Source organism: Notothenia coriiceps, unplaced genomic scaffold, assembly GCF_000735185.1.
Source record: "Notothenia coriiceps isolate Sejong01 unplaced genomic scaffold, NC01 NC01_scaffold00003315, whole genome shotgun sequence".
Taxonomy (NCBI): Eukaryota; Metazoa; Chordata; class Actinopteri; order Perciformes; family Nototheniidae; genus Notothenia; species Notothenia coriiceps.
Genome location: NW_011336016.1, coordinates 94214 through 113874, shown reverse-complemented (window position 1 = coordinate 113874; position 19661 = coordinate 94214). Strand labels below are relative to the sequence as shown.

General features: G+C 41.1%; 1 protein-coding gene across 1 annotated transcript in view; it reads right to left on the bottom strand.

Annotated features, from left to right (window-relative positions):
* Positions 1–7073: 7073 nt before the first annotated feature.
* ocrl (OCRL inositol polyphosphate-5-phosphatase) overlaps positions 7074–19661 on the bottom strand; it is a 13077-nt gene continuing 489 nt past the window's right edge. The window contains exons 2-15 of the mRNA XM_010766441.1: positions 18864–18980; positions 18262–18443; positions 17789–17900; positions 17127–17236; positions 16745–16880; positions 16520–16630; positions 16161–16326; positions 14425–14660; positions 13727–13750; positions 12137–12256; positions 10461–10545; positions 9722–9849; positions 9522–9633; positions 7074–9072 (exon numbers count right to left, since the gene is read on the bottom strand). Of these exons, the coding sequence (XP_010764743.1) occupies positions 8948–9072; positions 9522–9633; positions 9722–9849; positions 10461–10545; positions 12137–12256; positions 13727–13750; positions 14425–14660; positions 16161–16326; positions 16520–16630; positions 16745–16880; positions 17127–17236; positions 17789–17900; positions 18262–18443; positions 18864–18980 (1764 nt within the window). The 3' untranslated portion in view covers positions 7074–8947. The remainder of the gene's footprint in view (positions 9073–9521; positions 9634–9721; positions 9850–10460; positions 10546–12136; positions 12257–13726; positions 13751–14424; positions 14661–16160; positions 16327–16519; positions 16631–16744; positions 16881–17126; positions 17237–17788; positions 17901–18261; positions 18444–18863; positions 18981–19661) is intronic.

Genomic DNA, 19661 nt, shown 5'->3' with positions numbered 1-19661 from the left:
GACCGTTGTGCAGGTCTGATATGCAACTATAGGAAACGTTTGGTTGAGGTTATTGCTGCCAAATGAGGGTCAACCAGTTATTAAATCCAAGGGTTCACATACTTTTTCCACCCTGCACTGTGAATGTTTACATGGTGTGTTCAATAAAAACATATAATTGTTTGTGTGGTTTTAGCTTAAGCAGACTGTGTTTGTCTATTGTTGTGACTTAGATGAAGATCAGAACACATTTTATGACCAATTTATGCAGCAATCCAGGTAGTTCCAAAGGGTTCACATACTTTTTCTTGCAACTTTATAATGACATTAAATGATTCTATTCTATTCTATATTGCTAGACCGACTAGAAAACTGGGTGGGACTTTCGGCAACAGTCCTAAATTGGTTTGATTCCTACTTAAAGGGGACATATCATGCNACACACACACACACACACACACACACACACACCCCCCCACACCCTCCTCCTCCTCCTCCTCCTCCCAGCCAGGCCAGATGCGATGGAGGTTATAATTCCTCGCTTACAGATGTAATGCAGGCTGTAATACGTTGCCGTAATGTTCCTGCTGGCTCAGTTCTCTGGTGCTGAATTGGAAGCAGCTGCATGGTGACAAGAGTTGGTGGGAAATTGTCAGGGAGGAAGAGCAGAGATGCGGAGGAGAGGAGCGAGCACTGCACAGCTCAACCCACTGAGAGCTGCAGTCCTCCCAGCATAATGGGAGACTGACAGTGATGAAACACCGCACTTTTGGCTTGTTTTAGAGTCAAATGCCGACTATTGTATCGTTTGTCTCCAGCGAGCTCTACTCCATTTTTATGACCCAAGCCGTTCCATTTTCACTGTCTCAAAGGCATTTTAAACATTTTAGTTCAGTATTGTTTTGCATCCGCAAACTCAGTTGCCACTGATGCACAATTGATGTTTTTTTACGTCACTTGTGTCCTTTATATCCTTAACTATGAAGGATGCTTGACAAAATAACCATCTTTCTCTCCTCTTACATGTTATAGTTACCTGTTTCTATCCTTTTATGTAATCCAAAAAATTATCATAGACCTGGTCAAGTGGTTATTTTCTTTCATAATTTAGCATTTTAATCAACTCAAATGAAGCATTATCTGTCATCAGCTTAACCTGGTTAGTACCTTTTGGTAGAGTCGGACTCTTCCAGTGGTGAAGGATAATTGTAGGAACAATAATTACGCCAGCTAGTGCTAAACAAAATGAGTTCAACAACAATAGTTAGAATCCAAATACGATAACAATGAAGTAGATGAATGAGGAGGCCTGGTGCTCAGTCTTTTTCATAAAGTATAATGGGGGAAAAAAATAAATAAAAAGAAAATGGGCATTACAAAGGTAAATGTTCTTCACGCACTCTTGGGCAGAACAAGGAGAGAAGTTATATTAAAAGCCTTTATTTAGTCAGGCATATCGGTTGAAACGCCCACCGGTTCACAGGGTCCTCATCAGGGCATAGAACAAGCACTGGATTTTGAAATGTTAATGTAGCTTAATGATCCTGAACGTGAGTTTTAACTATCTGTTCTTACTGTTAGAGCTGGTGAAGTTGTGCCCCTCACATCAGGGGCGGACTGGCCATTGGGAATACCGGGAGTTAGCGGTACCGAGTTGGGCCGGTCGGTCGGTCGAGTTTCCCGGGCTGACTTTTAGTCCCAGTCCGCCCCTGCCTCACATACAGGAATGCAGCCTCTTTGACGGACAGCTTTGAGCTAAAGTTGCACAGAATGTGATTAACAACAAGTTTCTCCTTAGCTACTGGGAGATTGTTGAACACCGATAGCAGCAGGACTTCTCTACTTTAGCTTACTGCTGTCCATCAAACACACTGCCACCCTGCCAGCGAGGTTCCACATCTTCTCCACCAAACTCTCTCTGCGTGAGTCTCAAAGTAAATGCACCCACAGTAATTGCCTCCAACACAAATTAATCTGGTGCTTTAAAAAGACTAGATGAGCTGAGAACCCCTACTGGTGGATGGATTGGTGGACTGGGCTTTGTATCTAGTTAGCCTCCTTCTGATCTTCCTCCTCCTCCTCCTCCTCCTCCCCCTTCCTCTGCATTGCGGTGTCTACTTGCTGTTCAGTGAAACAGGTGGATGTGCTGATAGTTCCTGAAATGGCTGTTCAGGGTGGGAACAAAGACTTTTGTTCTACTTTTCATCAACCTGTGGTGTGATTTACTGCTCAGACTGCAGTGTTCCTCTCAGACACCTCCTGAAATGAAGTTGAACTTTTTTACTTGCTGCCTGTGTTAATTTGATTTTCTGTGCAGGATGTCGATGCTGTGACAGCAGAGTGTTTGGCGCTGAGGGAGCAAGTGGCTATCTACGAGGAGCAGCTGGCCAACATGGAGGCCCAGCACAAGACGGTGAGGGGGAGAGAGGAAATATAGCCGCAGTGAGATGAAACGGGAATTGTTTATAGTCTTGAAAATGACTTAAAATGTAGCACCTAGGTCAGACAGGGAAGTTGGAGAAATGTCCAGCCCTGTGGTGACACACACAGCTGGGATGACCTTCATGCAGAGCCAAAAAAGCCCCGTCAACAGCAACATATGGAGAGAGGATTAAAATGTGTTATCTAGTGTATCATGCAACGAGGAAACATTGGGCCATGATTGAATGTGTCATTTCAGTCCTCATACAGTTTTCAGTGCAGAGATAAACAAATGACATAAGTTGTTTTTCAGTGAAGTAAAGATGCTGGGAGGTCAATTCTACCTTTGGACAGAGTTTCTCTTTTCTCATTTACAGTTTCCGGCTAAACTAAGACAGATGTCTGCTTGGTGTTAGGACAGAATGTGAAGCACATTTTAGACAGTGCCATTGCACACAAGTGAAAGTAGTCAGAAAGACAGAAATTGAGGCAAAGATACAAGTAAAATATTATTTCATGCTAATATATTTCTTTCTGAGTAAAACGTGCAGGTTTTCTAGGGCTTAATGAATCAGCTTCATAATCGAACATGGACAAGATGAAAAGGTCAGTCAGAGAGTTGGGGGTCATCTCCCCCAGAGTCCTTTGTTATTTACATTAACATTGTTAGAGATTTAGACAAGGGCTCTTTCAAATTGCAATAAAATAAAAGGAGATGGCTGATTCAAAACAGTTTGTATGGTAGAAATCAGCCAATGTGAAGATCATTTCCTGAAGTAAAAGTAATAAAAAGAAACGTCTTGTATTCACATTTGGCAACATACTGTGTAGGAGTATAACTTAAGTAGGTTTTTAGCTTTAGCTGTCAAATGTAAGGTTTGATCTTGAGAAACATACATAGCTGAGATCCTAAAACCGATTAAAAGCTCTCGTTAATGTCTCAAATTAAGAAGATATTAAGAACATAGATATACAGTTGCAAGAAAAAGTATGTGAACCCTTTGGAACTACCTGGATTTCTGCATAAATTGGTCATAAAATGTGTTCTGNTGGGCTGGTGGCCCACTGCAACCTGAGACACCAACTTTTCCACACACACACACACACATGTGTGTGTGTGTGTGTGTGTGTGTGTGTGTGTGTGTGTGTGTGTGTGTGTGTGTGTGTGGAAAAGTTGGTGTCTCAGGTTGCAGTGGGCCACCAGCCCAGACTGAATGACTGCTGGTGATCAACACTGATTGGGCTACAGAGCAGCAGCTGTGCAGAGTTTCAGCTGATTCACCAAGAGGAGGAGGAGGAGGAGGAGGAGGAGGAGGAGGAGGCTTTACAACACTGCCATCTAGTGCTGAAGGTACATCAGCACAACAAAGGTATGAGCATGTGCAGCAAAACTAAAGGAATTAAAGATTTACATGCTTAAGTAGACTTATGGACTTAACATTCAGCAATTTGTTTAATGAGTTTTAGAGACATAGTAATTACCAGGCATCTGGGGGTCTAATGAATGGTGCTAGAGGTTGCATTATGGGTAAATGTTGCATATGGGTACTGTTTTTGGAGCTTAACCCACACTGGTGACTGAAAATGTATCTCAGCTTCTACTGTACTACCAACTGTTTGTGTCTTTATCATGCAAAAAAAACTGAGGACAATCTGCATCTGAGGCCTGTTCATGTTTTATGGAAAAAGTGTATTTGTGTATTCGTCACCCTTGGCATGGAATATGTTGCTGACTTGAAAATAATGAATTGATTGTTAAACGCTTTTAAATCCAAAAGTAACCCTTACCTGGTTATTGAAACATAGTTTTGTTTTTATTGTTTGTGTTATTTTAAAGAGGACCTATTATGATTGTTGGGGTTTCTCTTTTCTGTAGTGTGTTATAAAGTTTCGTGTGGAACCTATATGCTGCAGGTCTCCCTTGAAATAGAGATCTATGATCTCAATGGGACCAATCTCGTTAAATAAAGGTTTGAAATGAAATGAAATGAAAAAAGGTTTGTGTGCATGTAAATGTTCTGCACAAGCTAAAATCCCAAAGTTTCTCTCCCACACACTTCCCCCCCCCCTTCCTGAAACGCCTCGATTAAACTACTTTGTTTACTTCTGTAACATAGTGACATCACTATGTAACACTTGTGCTCCCATTGGCTAGCGCTCCAAGACATTCTACGTGATAGGCTAAGGAGTGGGAAATCTCTTTGCGGTTGACTAATCACAACAGGAGTTGGCCAGCTAACCAATCAGAGCAGACAGAGCTCTAGTGTCAGAAAGAGGGTGAAAAGAGGTGCAGCAGCACAGGCAGTATGAGACAAATAAAGACTTTTAAAACATTAACCTTTATTGTTATTATAAGATGTTTTACCTCAGCAACATCTTGCCGGTCCTGCAGCAGGAGGATCCTCTGCTGAGCGGCCTTCTCATACTCCGTCACCAGACGCTCCAGCTCTTTCTGCCGCTCCTCGGTGTCACACAGGATCTCGTCCTGCAGGGAGACGCAGAGACGACAGTGATGGATGTTGACAAGGTTATAGATCAACCCCGCCTGTCACTGTACAAACTGAAGTCAAATTGATGGGATGCGATGGGACGTGCAAAAACATTATAGGAATGTCACACAGAGAAACATGCACAGACACACCCAGCAGCAGCAGCAGTACGTTACCCTCTCCCTGCGCAGCCTCTCCACCACGGCATCCAGACTGAAGTGAGGCAGGACCACAGAGGAGGAGCTGCTGGAGGCCTGCCGCCTGCTCAGCTGCTCCTCCAGATCAACTATCTGACATTCAAGAGACTCGTTCTCCTCCTCAAAACAATGAGCCTACAGGGCATAGAGACAGATTAATAAGGTATTATAGCTATACACTGTACAGTATATATAAATCATGTAAGTTAGAGCATTACTCTATACTGTACTTAAGTACAAACGTGGGGTACTTGATACAAAATGAACACAACCTTAATGGGCACCTATAATTCTTTTGGGGGTTTTCCATTTCCTGTAGTGTGTGTTATGTAGGTTTTTGCGCATTTAAATAGTCTTCAAAAGGTTAAAATCCCAAAGTTGAGGTCAGAGGGAGGCAAATATGAACCTGGAAATGAGCATAATAGGGCCCTTTAAACATGTACAGCAGAAAAAACAGTATATAGTGTACATTAATGCAGCAGTTCACTTTCTATTATATATTAACCTATATATTTTACTTAGGGATTTGAACGACGACTTGAAGTTGTTGTGAAGCATTTTTACAGTGTCGTATTAGTACTTTTGCTGAAGTAAAGGATTACACATATTTATTACACTGGTATATTCTTTATGTAAAGAGTTAGATTCACTTCTTCATTTAGCAAGGGGCAGAAGAAAGATAAAGTGCTGATGCGTCTCGAGCAGTTTGTCCTCACCAGCTCAATAACCCGGACCAGGCGGTCGTTCAGGGAACCGATGACGTTTCTGTCCTGGACAAACCGGCTCAGACCCTCTTTGTTGAGCGCCTTCGCAGCTACAAAGTCTAAGTTGTCACAGTCACACTCATCTATGGAGGCCCCCCTGAGAGGAGGACACAAAGCACCAAAGACAAGACTGGAAATGAAGGATCCTGGGGGGTCATTTGTCCACCTTCAGGCATAGTTAATGACTTTAATAAAGAAAAGGCAAACACAGTAAGTGTTTGACCACGGTGCAGCCTCATTCTGTTAATGCTTCAGTGCTTTCAGCCCTGCTGTCACGGTAAATGAACATAGACTGTGATGGAATTATTTCCATGAGGACAAAAGGAATTTGTACAGTGCTAGGAGGGAAGTGAGAAGAAGTAATGGTGATCTACTTTCAGACCATCCGTAATCATTTTCTCTCCTGTATCTTTTTGTAGATTGTAATAATAAAAAGAAAAAAACAACCAACTTTTAAGCAAAAAAAGAAATACATAATGTAGCTATACAAAGATGAAAAAGCTCTAAAAGAAAAAAGATTCCCCACCCATTACACAGCTGAGATGTTTTTCACCGGTTCTTAACAAGTTTTACTTCCATATTTTGACCATTTTTGATCAAACTTAGAAAATGGATCACCAGAATGTTTTACCCCCATACATTTTCCATCAACATTCAGGAGAACATGCGGAACCCCTCTCAGATATGTTACCCCAAAATGGTTTTCTGATAAAAAAATAAATAAACTTCTTATATGACATATTCTCAGCAGAAAAACTGTCACTAATTTATCAATATCTTTTAAATTGGTGAAGTGCAGTAGGCCTACAAATACTGAAGCTGCCCTCCACCCAGAGCCCCTCACTGACCTGACGGAGGCCCGGTACCCCCCCGCACACTGCGCACTCGACCCTCCATTCCGACTCCATCTTTCATCCTCGAATAGCTTTCGGTAGGAAGACACTCGCAGCATGGCCATGGCTCTGAGGTTCAAACTGGACTAAACACAACAGGGAGAAAGTGGCAGCAGGTCCAGGGCGGCGGGGGGGTCTTATACCGCAGAGACGGAGAATGTAGCGTCCAGGTGAAGATCTCTCACCGTGCACTGAGCGGACTAAATATACCACGAACATCAGCCTGTAACGATTTCACATGTACCTGAAGAGTGCGCTCCTGAAAAACCTTGTTTATCATCTGAATAACAAGCTTCCAATAATAAAGCAGGGGTCAATGGAAAACAAAAACAGCTTTATACACAGTTTTATTTCTGTTGAATAAATTAAAGCACCAAAACTCTGAAAAGTTGAAAACAGGTGCGAGTGTTTCCTCATGTACCTTTTTAAATGTACCTTAATTTTATGAACAGATTGTGACAAAAACTGAAGACAAAAAGCACGATGCAGTACATCATTTTGAACAGTAGCATAAAAGAAGGAAATCAGAGGTTATCGATTATATTGATTTAAATACATACAGAATGACTCCCAAATCTGAACCACTGGGAATTATTCGTACAGGCCGAGCCTCTTAGTGAAAAAGCTCAGCTATGTTTACATCATCAGAGGGAAATGGTGTATTGATGGCAATAAGGCAGAAAAAAACTACGCAAGAGATGAGTAATGTCAGCCGGACTATACATGACATGATTGTTAGTGTTGTCACCAAACAATACATCTTCTGAACGTCCTGGAGCCTCGGAGAAGAAAACCTCTGGGCTTTTTTCTGACATGTATACACTACAGGAGATACAGGGAAATGTCATACATGTAAATATTTTTTTCAACTAGGAGAACTAATGCTGACATATTGGGTAAAACTATGAAAGAGGAAATGGCTATTACACAGAGCATAACAGTTCCTTATTTCAGTAACAAGGAAATATCTTTCAACAGTGAATACAGAAGAAAAAATGAACTTAGTGGCACACATGAAACAGTTTGTATCCGGTAGAATAATGGGTCATTATATCTTGCACCGTGAACGTGCTGCATCACCTAAAAGCAAGAGTATTACACATCTGGTTTCACTACGGGGAACGACAGCTGTATCTTGGCATCGCACAGGCCTAAAATAACAAAAATGTGCTTTAAGATGAGGCAGAAGTTTGGAAATAGACACATAAACAAACACAGACAATAACAGTACCACCTTCATGACAAACTGTAGGACACATTTACAGATTTGCATCACGATACGGACAGTCAAACACCCATGAGACACGGAAACAATCAGTATTACACGGTTTAAGACACAGAGAATCAGAGGGTGACTCTTTCTTTGATTCCGGTTGACCAGGAAGTTAGAGTGTTAACAGAGTGTTTTGAAACTCGAGAGGAACTGGCAAAACTAGATGTAGGGCTTAGGCTTTGAGTTACAAAACAACATCAAAACGTCCACGACACAGTTATCTATGACGATAAAAAAAAAAGCGATGCATTTTTAAAAAGAATGCAGAGCTTGAAAATAAACCATAGAAACCATAAAGTGTTGCAAACATGGAAAAAAATATATAAATAACAGTTAAAATACAAGGATTATGTTAACCAAAAGTTCTCGAAGATATCTATAATGTTGTCCCCTCAGTTAAAATGATGATTGTCATGATTTATCTAAAGCTTTAACATTCTTAGCGATACATTTTTCTATAATTATCCCATTTCAAACTATTTATAATTGTATTCAGTCTACTTCTTAAAACTTCAGGAATTTTCTTTTAGTGTAATTTAGTATTTTGCTTAGCATCTCTGGATAGGTAGTGTTTTCACATTCACACCACTCACTGTTCAGGGGTTGTTTTGGCATGGTAAGAAGGACAGCTCGAGTGTGGAGGTGTTCAGAAAGTGCAGAGGCAACAGTTCAAACCTCGACACAAGTACTAACGAATCCACTGAGCTGTCACACTGTGAACAAACTGAAGATAGGACACTTGGTCTCGAGTTCCTCTGACATGAGAGTTTGTGAAACGGGTGCAAAACCTCTGCACTGGACGCCAATAGATGATAATGTAGCACATGGATCACGTTACACAGCGTCCAGCAGGTCCATAGCCAACAGCAGATCAGGAGAGGGATTTCCTCCACACCTGGCTGTTGTTGTGATGAGGTACCTTTGTCCTTGGTTACTCCTCGTCTGCAGCCATGAGGAACCCCAGGATGAAGTCGATGGTTTTCTGCCGCTCGTGTGGCGTCTGCCTGCCCATCAGGTTGGGAGGGGGTCGGATGAGGAGGCTGGCAAAGAGTGTAGCTGAAATACAAAAGGACGAAGGCACAACTTATTTTACTTTAAAGCCAGAAATATTGAACAATGTTAACTGATCTGTACAACCAGCACTTAGCCTTTAACCTTGTGGCAAAGTTATTTAGCAGAAAGGCTGCCATGAATGTAATGTGCACACAATACCTTTAAAAGCAGCCAGACTCTTAATTACATGTTTAAAAAGGAAGCATATAACACCTTTTTGCACTGGTTTCCTGTTAAGCATTTCATTTCCTACATAATTCTTCTGCTTGCACTTAACACTTCTGCGTGGCCTTGAGCTGTATTACAGAACTCTATTCTCATAAAGTACTGCAGATCAAAGCTGCTAACAATCCCGCGGTCTCTTTGAACACTTCTAGAGACAGACAGTAGCCGCACCAACTCAGAGAAATAATCTCCCTAAAATATAAAAGAATGTCGAGGAGGTTTCATACCTATGAGGCTGGCAGTCAGGTTGTTGTTGTGTGAGTGTTTGAGGAGTTCCTTCAGGAAGGCCATTAAGTATCGGAACACGTTGCGGTGAGCGCGGGGCAACTGGGAGATCAACTGTCAAATGTCAAAAAAAGATTAGTCGAACACATTACTGAAAAATCCTGGGATAATGCAAAGCTAAAACATTTCCTAAACACTGCACCTGTTTGCAGAGGCGGCTGTCATGAGAGCAGTCGAGGCACCGCTGGTAGAGTTCGTAACAAACCACCGGCTCCGGCAAGGCCTCCAAGAAGATCAGCAGAGCCTCGGCTACAGAGTGGTTACAGCCGGCTACTTCAACAGTCAGGGAACAACAAGCCCCTTTTTATCCTCATGGTAATGCTAATAATGCTAGCCCTTCCTCGTCCATGAGTTACAGGTTTAATATGCATCTTTTCCGTATTCAAATGTTTAAACGACACTAGATGTTATTCTCGAGTTGTGTTCTGACATTATATCAAATGATTCCAAATGTTTTCTAACCTAGAGAGGAATTTGTCCTTTTAATCAAGTTCATCCATTGCATTTGCACGTTGTCTGTCAGAAGCATTCAGAAATTGACTTTTTTATAAAATGCGTTTTAAACTTTAAGCCACATTGTTCCGATATACTTTTTAGATCCTGGTTGTTTTGGCTATAATACTACTATACATTTTATACGAGTGAAAGATTTTAGTCATTGGTTGCCTGGAACCTAAGTAACTGTGAAACAGCTTCAGAGAAACATTAATCATTTATTCGAAGCAGCGAAAAACCGCCTTAATGTAGGAATCCAACCAGAAGAAGCTGGGTGAAATAATTGTAGTCATCAGTTTTTTGTTATTGTTTAGTATGAAAGTAGCTGCTCGTTTATCTTCTGTTTTGTTTGGCATTGCAGGGCCCGGCTTTACAAAGAAGGATACAGATGGATTCTGGGATGCTCGTGTCCAGACAGTCGATGATGCTCTGCAGCTCCTCTTGCAGGCCTGGCGTCTGGAACAAGTCCTCCTGGGAGACACACAGGGACAAAATACTGAACATTTAAAAACATGTCCCACTAGTACCTCTGTGCTGGTTTATCTTTTCACAAACCAATATACTCACAAAATAAAAACATGTTGCAACTTCAGTTTTTCTCAATATAGTGCAGCCCACAGTTTTACATTAAAAAAAGCACAACATGGAGGTGAAAGCAATGCTTACTCCATTTAAATGTTGCATATCATGTATTTGTTTTTGCTATGTTTGTAAAATGTAATCTTCTTAAATGTTTTATGTGAGGGACTGCGGATGGAAATGAGCTCAAAGCTAAATCTTGCACTGTTACGCTTGACACATTTGAATGTTTTAAGTGTTCATTACTGTGCATTGTCCCTGCTAAATAAACAATTTAAAAAACTGATCATAATTCCATTGTTGAGGTCTACTAGAATAGATTTACATTGTTCAATGTTCCAAAGTCACATTGGTTTCTCATACAGCATCTCTGTATACTGTAGCATGTGTATTCACCGTTACAGCGGAACATCGGTGATTAGTGCTATGTACCTGGACTCACATTCAGGTTCAGGTCCGGACTCAAGTCCAGAGGTTCAGGTTCAGGTCCGGACTTATAAGTCCGGACTTGTGTCAAGTTGTGTGAGTAACTAAAGTGAACTTATTGTGAGCTAATTATCAATTGAAAATAAACTCATAATCAACTCAAATTCAAACTCGTCAGGTTTNTCATACAGCATCTCTGTATACTGTAGTATGTGTATTCACCGTTACAGCGGAACATAGGTGATTATGTGTTACAATGGCGTTAGCAACCACAATATGACACCAGTAATGACAAACAGATGAGAATGCTGCGTGGGGTCTGGGTGCCGTGTTGGCGGGACGATGCGCGGCTCGCTGCTGTGAGGAGCGGACAGTGTGAGCTGGATTACAGGTGTTGTTTCCTGGTTGCTGCGTGGGGTCTGCGAGACAGCGCGACACAGCGAAACTCAGCCTGAACTCAGCCTGAACACACACACACACACTCGTAGCCTGGCTGTGAGTTTGTTTGTGTGTGTGTGCTCAGGCTGAGTTCAGGCTGAGAAATCCGCAGAGCTGCGGCTGAGAAAAGATAAGGCTGAGTGTGAGTGTGTGTGTGAGAGGAAGTCCGCAAAGTTACGTCACTACGACACAAGAAGTAAACAATGGAAAGAGACAAATCTCCAACGAGGCGTTCTGGGGCAGCAGCATAGACAGGTATTTTCTGTGTTAGAGTTTTACTCGCGACAGGCTGTACTTTGAGGGTTTGTGACTCTGCAGACTGTTTACATGCATCAAATCCTTCATAACACACAAGGGGACGGGTAATAACAGGAAGAGCCTGACATGGGACCTTTAAAATCAATAAGTCATCTAAATATTGATCAGAATAATTGTTCTTATCATTTGGGCCATAATCCTTCTGCCCTAATTTGGCTATATTACTCCCTTTGAGGCAAGCACATAAACAAAAAAAAACTACAATATAATGACAACACCCCTCGCGTGCATGGTACATGGAGCTGAGATTGTGAGTGTTTATCAGTTGTAGTAAACGTTTTATCAGCTATGGCCTTCTTACCTGATCACAGGACCTGGTGTAGAGATGGTTGACAAGAATCCACACTTCCTTGGGGATCTTCAGCGGTTTGTCTTCTGTACTTGCACCTTCAGACATCAGGAAGCTAACCTTTGACCTCTCCTGATGACAGATAACACTCTTTGTTATTATTTCCTGCAATAATATAATGACTTTCTTCCATTTAATCACTGAAAGAAAACATATCGAAATGAATGACGTGATTGTATTATATCCTCAAACTGTGTGATTCCTAGAGACTTCTCGAGTGTCTGCACATGAGACATCTGATCAGTTAGTGACGGAGAAGGAGCCGCTGTGAGGTCGAGATTATCTCTTTGGCGTGGAAACTTGAATGAAGGAGAGACATTTTAAAAACGGCAGAATATCACATTATTTTTGTCTCTGCTCATGGATTCCCGAGCCTCAGGAGAGACGTCTAAAAATAACCACAGACAGTGAAGCTGCACAGAAATGCAGGGGAAACTGGAGTGGGGCTTTAATGGGGGACGACGCTAACATGTAGAACTAATATGATAATCTGTTAATGTTTCAACTCCAAAAGCTGTTTGGATGTTGAAAGATGTTTCAACTCCAAAAGCTATAATATATAAATTGCTACATGGTTAAGAAACGACACCCCCAACTGGATGTTACTTTACTCAGCTGCTCAGTTTTTACACTCGTAACAAGTTGTGAAACTACTTGTCGTTTGGCTTCAGTGTTCAAGCTTAGCTGAACAGACTCTAATACTCCTCCTCATGAGCTTTAATCATGTGAATGTGAGCTGTGCAGCCATGGTGACCTGCTGTGAAATGGGATTTAGTGTGTTTGCGTGTTTACATTTCATTGGGCTGGTGTACCCTGTCCTCAATGGGCCGGAGGAGATTTAATGGCCGAGTGATCCACACACACAGATTACAACCGAGCTGGCACAGTGAGGTCTGTTAGGTTAACAATTGTTGCCCTTGTCAGATTCCGGAAATGTAAAAGCGAATATGAAACCCATTCAATTTTCTGATTAGCTACTGAAGGCATTTTTTTTAAATCAACCTGTGCACAATATTGTAGCTCAAAATAATTGCTTGTTCGTGGAATAGGAAGTATGGTTTACTTTATAAGGGTAAAATGAGTAGATGGAGTATGGAGTAAGAGCTAGGAGATTATTTAAGCATAAAGTAACAAAACAGAAACAAACTGAAAGGTCAAAAATACACCGACTAACACATTTAAAAGCTTAATAAGTAGTTTGCAGCATTTTGTGCGATGACAAGCCTCGAAACTTAACTCCACTGGATCAGGTTTCAAGTGTCCCAGGGTAATTCCCCTCCAATTTCTAGCTGCGTACAAATCGTTCAGACCAAAAATTGGTATCCGGCTTCTAATCTTATTTTCAGAAAGAGAGTGAAAGATAATATTTGCCACAACATTAAAATCTTCCACTCCTTTCTGCTTGTTGGTTGGCAAGGTACCGATTTACCTTTTATGAGATGAGTGTTTGAGGAAGGTCAATAAAGTGTCATAAAGCAGACATTTGGTTTTGATTGACCTCGATTTGCCCGATAGCTATAATCAGTATCGTTAATATGTTACCTTTTCCATGAAGCTGTCCTCTTCCTGAACAAGAAGTCAGCCCACAACCACAGTGAAGAGTTGGAAAGGAATGATCAAGGCAGTAAGGATGCGATGATGGGAAACAAGAGGAAAGAGAAAAGAAGATGGAAAAAGATATGCGTAAACAGAATCAGAAGAGTAGACTTACAATAGATTGTACTTTGATCAAAGGCACAAGGCCAGTAGGAAATCAAATAGTGCAATTAGAAATGCAAAGGAGTACTGAATGATAGCATATAACAAAGCAAAACCAGATTATGTCGAAAAGAGCATTTTGGAGACAGACGGAGGTGAACTTCTAAAGATCATAGGAGTGTATTTATAAAAAGCTCTAACTTGAGTCAGTCTTCCCTGTTCTTTAGGAGCTCCCTTTATGAGATGTTGCCACTTCCTTGTTCCCTTGGCCAGAAATATACAGGTTGAGACATTTCATGCGCTCCAAATTTAGACTGTGTGACTTAGTTTACCCTGAGGGGGGGGAACAAGCTCTCACACGTCCCCACTCCGGTTTCAGGTGGCGAAAAGCTACAGAGTGAGGACAATCTGAATGTAAATGCGGTTTGTAAAGGAAGGTTTATGTTTCACTATCTGGTGTTTCACTAATCTGAGGGAAATATGTCTGTGTTCACTAATCGTATCGCTGTAAACAGGTCTGACTGGATCTCCTTCTCCCTCACCAGGTCGATCAGCTTGGTGATGGGGATCTCTCTGATGGGCTTCTTCATGCGGCACAGGGTCTCCAGCGAGGTGCCGAAGCAGCTGGGCAGGTAGTTCCCAGAGATGGTGATGAAGTAGTCTTTGCCCCGGTCCAGATGGAGCACCAAGATGTCCTCTATGGCGTCCTCTCCGGAGTTCAGCAGCGTGACAGAGTCTTTACTGACGTACACCTCCAGGTAGATCTCCAGGGTCTCGTCTGTTCAGTAAGATGTTTTATTGAAAGATTAAAAAACGTGTAAAGGGCATGATTCTCCACAATAACCAAAATGACTGGGTTTGGATAGGAATGGAATATATGAAACGGTGTAACTCTGTTAGGATGCAAATAAAGGTGACTGTATTTCGTTATCGTTACATAAAAATAAGGCATAATCAGAATGACCAAGACATTGAAAAGTGAGAGCAGGGTGTATGCAGGAATCCTGAAGTCAAATGTAATTCCTTTCAAGACCCTTTCCATACATTTTAAGACCTCATCGCCACTTTGAGTTTTAACCGGTTACATTGGCAACACACTTTACTCTATACAGTATTGATTGTCCTTCCTCCTTATCTTCCGACCATTTGGACGCAAACTTGCATTTCCCCATAACGATGTTGTTTAACAACCGGCGTAAATGGACCTTCGCGCGCTATCAAGCAGTGAGCGTGTGATGTCCTGTTCAGATGACGTCAAATCCCTTGGAAAATGCCGTTTAATACTTTTTAATAGACTTAATTTTCGCTAAATTGATTTATCAACTTTTAATACTTTTTAAGACCCCGCGGACACCCTGGATAGGGATTATAAGGAGAGGAACAATTTTGAAATACACTTTAAACTAAGTGGGCTCACACAATGTTCTTATTTCATATGTAAAGGGGAAAAATATCAAAGTACAAACCAGCGTAGTTTGCTCACTGTTCTTGTTACTGAGTCATTCAAGAGTGAATGTGGAATTTGTATGTAGGTTAATTTAGATGAACTCATGAGTAGCTGCTGCTGCTGCCCCACATTTCAATCGAGCAACGCCAATGTGCCAAACCATCCTTGGATGATGACACCATTTCCCCAGCCTGAAGGCATGACTTTCACTAGATGTTGTTCCTCTTTTCAGATTTACATAATACAAACAATATCGTAATTTTTATTTTTTCTTGTCTTTATTTGCACACTTGGTATCATTACCAAAAAGTGACAGAAAGTAATCCAGTTATTCTACATTTAAAAACTGGTAAGATATTGTCTCAGAATATTGTTTTAAAGTAGCAAAACACAAGACATAAAAGTTGTCCCGGAGAATTGTGTACCTGATCATAGGGCTGTGCAATTAATCGTATTTTAATCTCGATTACGATTTTGGCTTGCAACGATTACGAAAACAACGTAATCGAAATAAAACGATTATTATTTTTTTAATTAATTTCTTTAATACATTTTTTTCATTGGTTTTTCAGTTGATATAGTTTTATACTTATAGTTCAGGGTAATCAACTGTTAAAAACATACTGTTCCATTTTTGTTTTTTCAATAAATGGATGTTTTCAAAGTAAATGGATAATCGTTTTTAATAAATCGGGATATCAATTATTGACCAAAATAATCGTGATTATGATTTTTGCCATAATCGCACAGCCCTACCTGATCACAGATCTAAACTCGAGGTAATAACCCTAGAGATATCAACAAAAAGCAAAGAGGAGTTTTCAGACTTACTGGGCTCTAAGAATCCATCGCTTGGCTCGGCACGAAGCCAAGACTTACAATACTGCGTGTCGTTGAGTTTGGGGATGAAGGCGAAGTGACAGGGGACCTGCCCGTCATTCGTTATCAGGAAGTGCTCCTTCTGAAGCTGGCGGAATTTCACATTCCCAAATGAGAACTGCAGGACAGGGAAAGAGAGAAAACATTAACCACAGGTTCAAGCGATTGTTTTTTTGTGTCTCCAATTTTTTTACGGGAAGTCATAACAAGCTTCTTTGTTTTAAAGGTCACCAGTGGTTAGTGCGTGAGATGATATCATGAAGGAAGGATCATAAGACAGTGTGATGAATATGTGAGGACTTTATGTTTACCTCTCTCCTGCTCAGCGTTAAAGATGGAAGGAAATCATTCTCCATTCTGTCCATCGCGCGCACAATCTCCTCAAACACTTTTTTGTGGCGCGGCTCATTTACCACCTTGACCTGTTACACAAATAACACACAGCCATATTTAGTCATATTTAAGTCAGAGCAGTGCATTTTTTTTAACTAAAACCAGTCTTTGTGTTGTTGTTTTGTGTCAGTATAGCTTCTCACCCCCACAGTGAAGAGAGCACTGACAGGCTTGTGGTCACTAGTTTGCAGCTCCATGTGACTCCGGTATTTGAGCTGCTTGATATTGCTGCCCCTCCACAGGATTCGGTCACACCAAGCCGGGACACGGCACTTCCCACTGCAGGAAACAGTTTCAGAGGCAGAGTGAAGGGTGAGACCTCAGACACACATACAGTACTGCTGACTCTGTGTTAGTGCAACGATAAGCTGGAACAAGCTTCCTGACTGGCAAAAATGAATCCGGATTCCAAAGAACAAACAAAACAAAACAGGACAACTTGGCAAAAACAAAACAGAGCCCCGGAGGATTGTTTCGTATATGGGGAGAAAGCAGAAGGTACTATACAGGGATCAATGTTTTCACCTTGAGTCCCATCGATCCGTTTTGGGGTCGTACTTGTACGTGGGAATGAAGTTGATCTCTCCCTCCATGAAGTCTGTGAAGGCTTTCTTTGTCTGCCTCTGAATGTTCAGCTACACAATGGAAAATGGCAACACATCAAAGTTTAATTTGGTGAAGGAGTCCAATCAAAATCAGTAATCATTATCAAACAGATAAGTCATAGAGGAAATAATGGCAGATTACAAACACAGCGAGTGTAGTTATCTTTAGCAATCTGTTTAATCATGCTATTTGCAAAACAGCTTCCCTTATTCATTTGCCAAACTTCTATTTATCATCAAATATTTATTTAAAAAATGAAATATGAAAATATGTTTCATTCATGTCACAAATTCATATTTACACATCAAAGGTCACAACAGACACATAACAGCTACAGCTTAAGAGCTAAAAAGCATCTTATTCTGTGTCAGAAATACTGAATACATGACAAATGACTGAAGTTATTCTAAAACTGCTGCCGAGGGAAACTGTTATTAAAGAAACAAACAGACTGACATGGGATTTTCTTGGTACGGAATATTTATCACAAAAGCCATTATTTCTAAAAACCTGCTGATAGTTGTCTTAATTCAAAGTAAAACATAAGTAAAAGTGGTGCTTAGTTTTCAACAGACTCTTACCTGATCAACATCCTGAAGCTTTTTGAGGTCATTCTGAGCAATGTGATGTTTGACCTCAGCAGCATCGTACAAACACAGACGGTAGTTCAAATCCCCGAGCCAGATTACTACACTGAAACACAAACAGAGACAAAGATGGCTTAACACAACAGAATCACAGCAACACGTTTGTAGTGGTAAGGATTATCCTTGTGAAAACTCAAATCATGTCAACAAGACTGGTAGTGAGCAGCTTATGTTTGTAGAGACGGAGACATTGACAAGTCAGTGTATTAAGTAATAAGCTCGGTAGTATAGAATTATTAAAAAAAGGTAGTTTTGTAGAATTCTGAAAAAGTAATAAAATCATTTGAAACCAATAATAAAACACAATATTTTTAACACAATCCTAAACTGGCGATACAAGCATAATCCTGAGTTTGCACTTTAATTCAATTATCTCCCTCCGGACATTTAGTGGCTGAGGAACTCACTCGTGTTTGACGATGCTGAGAGGGGGGTGGTCCAGTAAGTGGAAGGTCATGCGGGCGCAGATGTCTTTATAGTCCTGGTTGCGGCGCTCAAAGTCTTCAACGTGTGCTGCTAGATGGGAGTTCACGATGCAGAAGCTAGTGTTGTGGAAAACAAACCTCACTGCCACACCTCCTTTGTTCCCCTGCAAAAAACATCACACACGAACATTAAAAGGGTTAAACACAACATATTTTCATTCATGCAGGAATAAGGTCTATGTAACATTGAAAAAAAAAATTCTAACTGAGGCTGCTGTATACTGTAATCAGAACAGTTATTATTATAACAATACAAATGTACTGTAAGTGCCAGACAGCACTCATTTATGGCATTTATTTGAGTAGATTAGCAAATGTACTTGGTATGATAACCGTCGACTTTCATACGACGGTATACCTTGAAACTGCTGCAACATTTATTTTGTTCTTTATACTGAACATACAGCCATTTTACTCCTTGACCTCTTGCACTTTCATGGAAAACAACACTGCACATTTATCTCAAGGTTACTTATTACTATGTGTATTGTGAGGCAGTTTGTCTGAGTTTGGTGTGAACAAACCATTTTCCCCATGATTCCAGTCCCCACATGCTCTGCAGCCACTTCCTTTATGTGGTTCTTGTGCATCTTTTTCACGAAGATCACAAGCATCATTCCGACAAGTCGTATGATCCGGACCTGTAGACATTAAAAAAATTAAAAAGACATTACACCAGTTATATTTCTTCTTAAAGGTCCCATGTCATGGCTATTTCCACTGATCATAATTCCATTGTTAAGGTCTACTAGAATAGATTTTTTTATTGTGCAATTTTCCAAAATCACTTTGGTTTCTCATACAGCATCTCTGTAAACTACGTGTATTCACTGAATTTCACTCTCTGCCTTTAACGGCTCATTGTAGCTCCAATAGCTCCAGCCCCCACCCTCCCTGTGAGCACAGTGTGCTCTGATTGGTTGGTTCGTTGTGAATCGCGCTTGGCTCCGTGGAGGTGTGGTTTCCTTGTTTAGCGATACACAGCGAAACACATCCAAACTCACCCTGAGCACACACAAAGTCACAGCCGAAGTAAAAACAATAAGTGTGGCTTGATATTGAGTAAGAAAAAGGTTGATAAACGCTGTGAGAATGGGTCTGCAGAGAGAATTTCGCCGCAATCCCAACTGTCTGTTATCAGCCTGCAGCCAGGGAGGAGAGATCAGCAGAGCTGCATGCACTCAGTGTGTGTGTGGATTGGTCAATTAGGACCAATCAGCGGGGGCTTAACGTAACGGCTCCGCGGACGTAACGTAACGGCTCCACGGATTGGTCCATTTGGTTCCGTGAAACGCTTGACATCATGCGGTACCCGGAAGAAT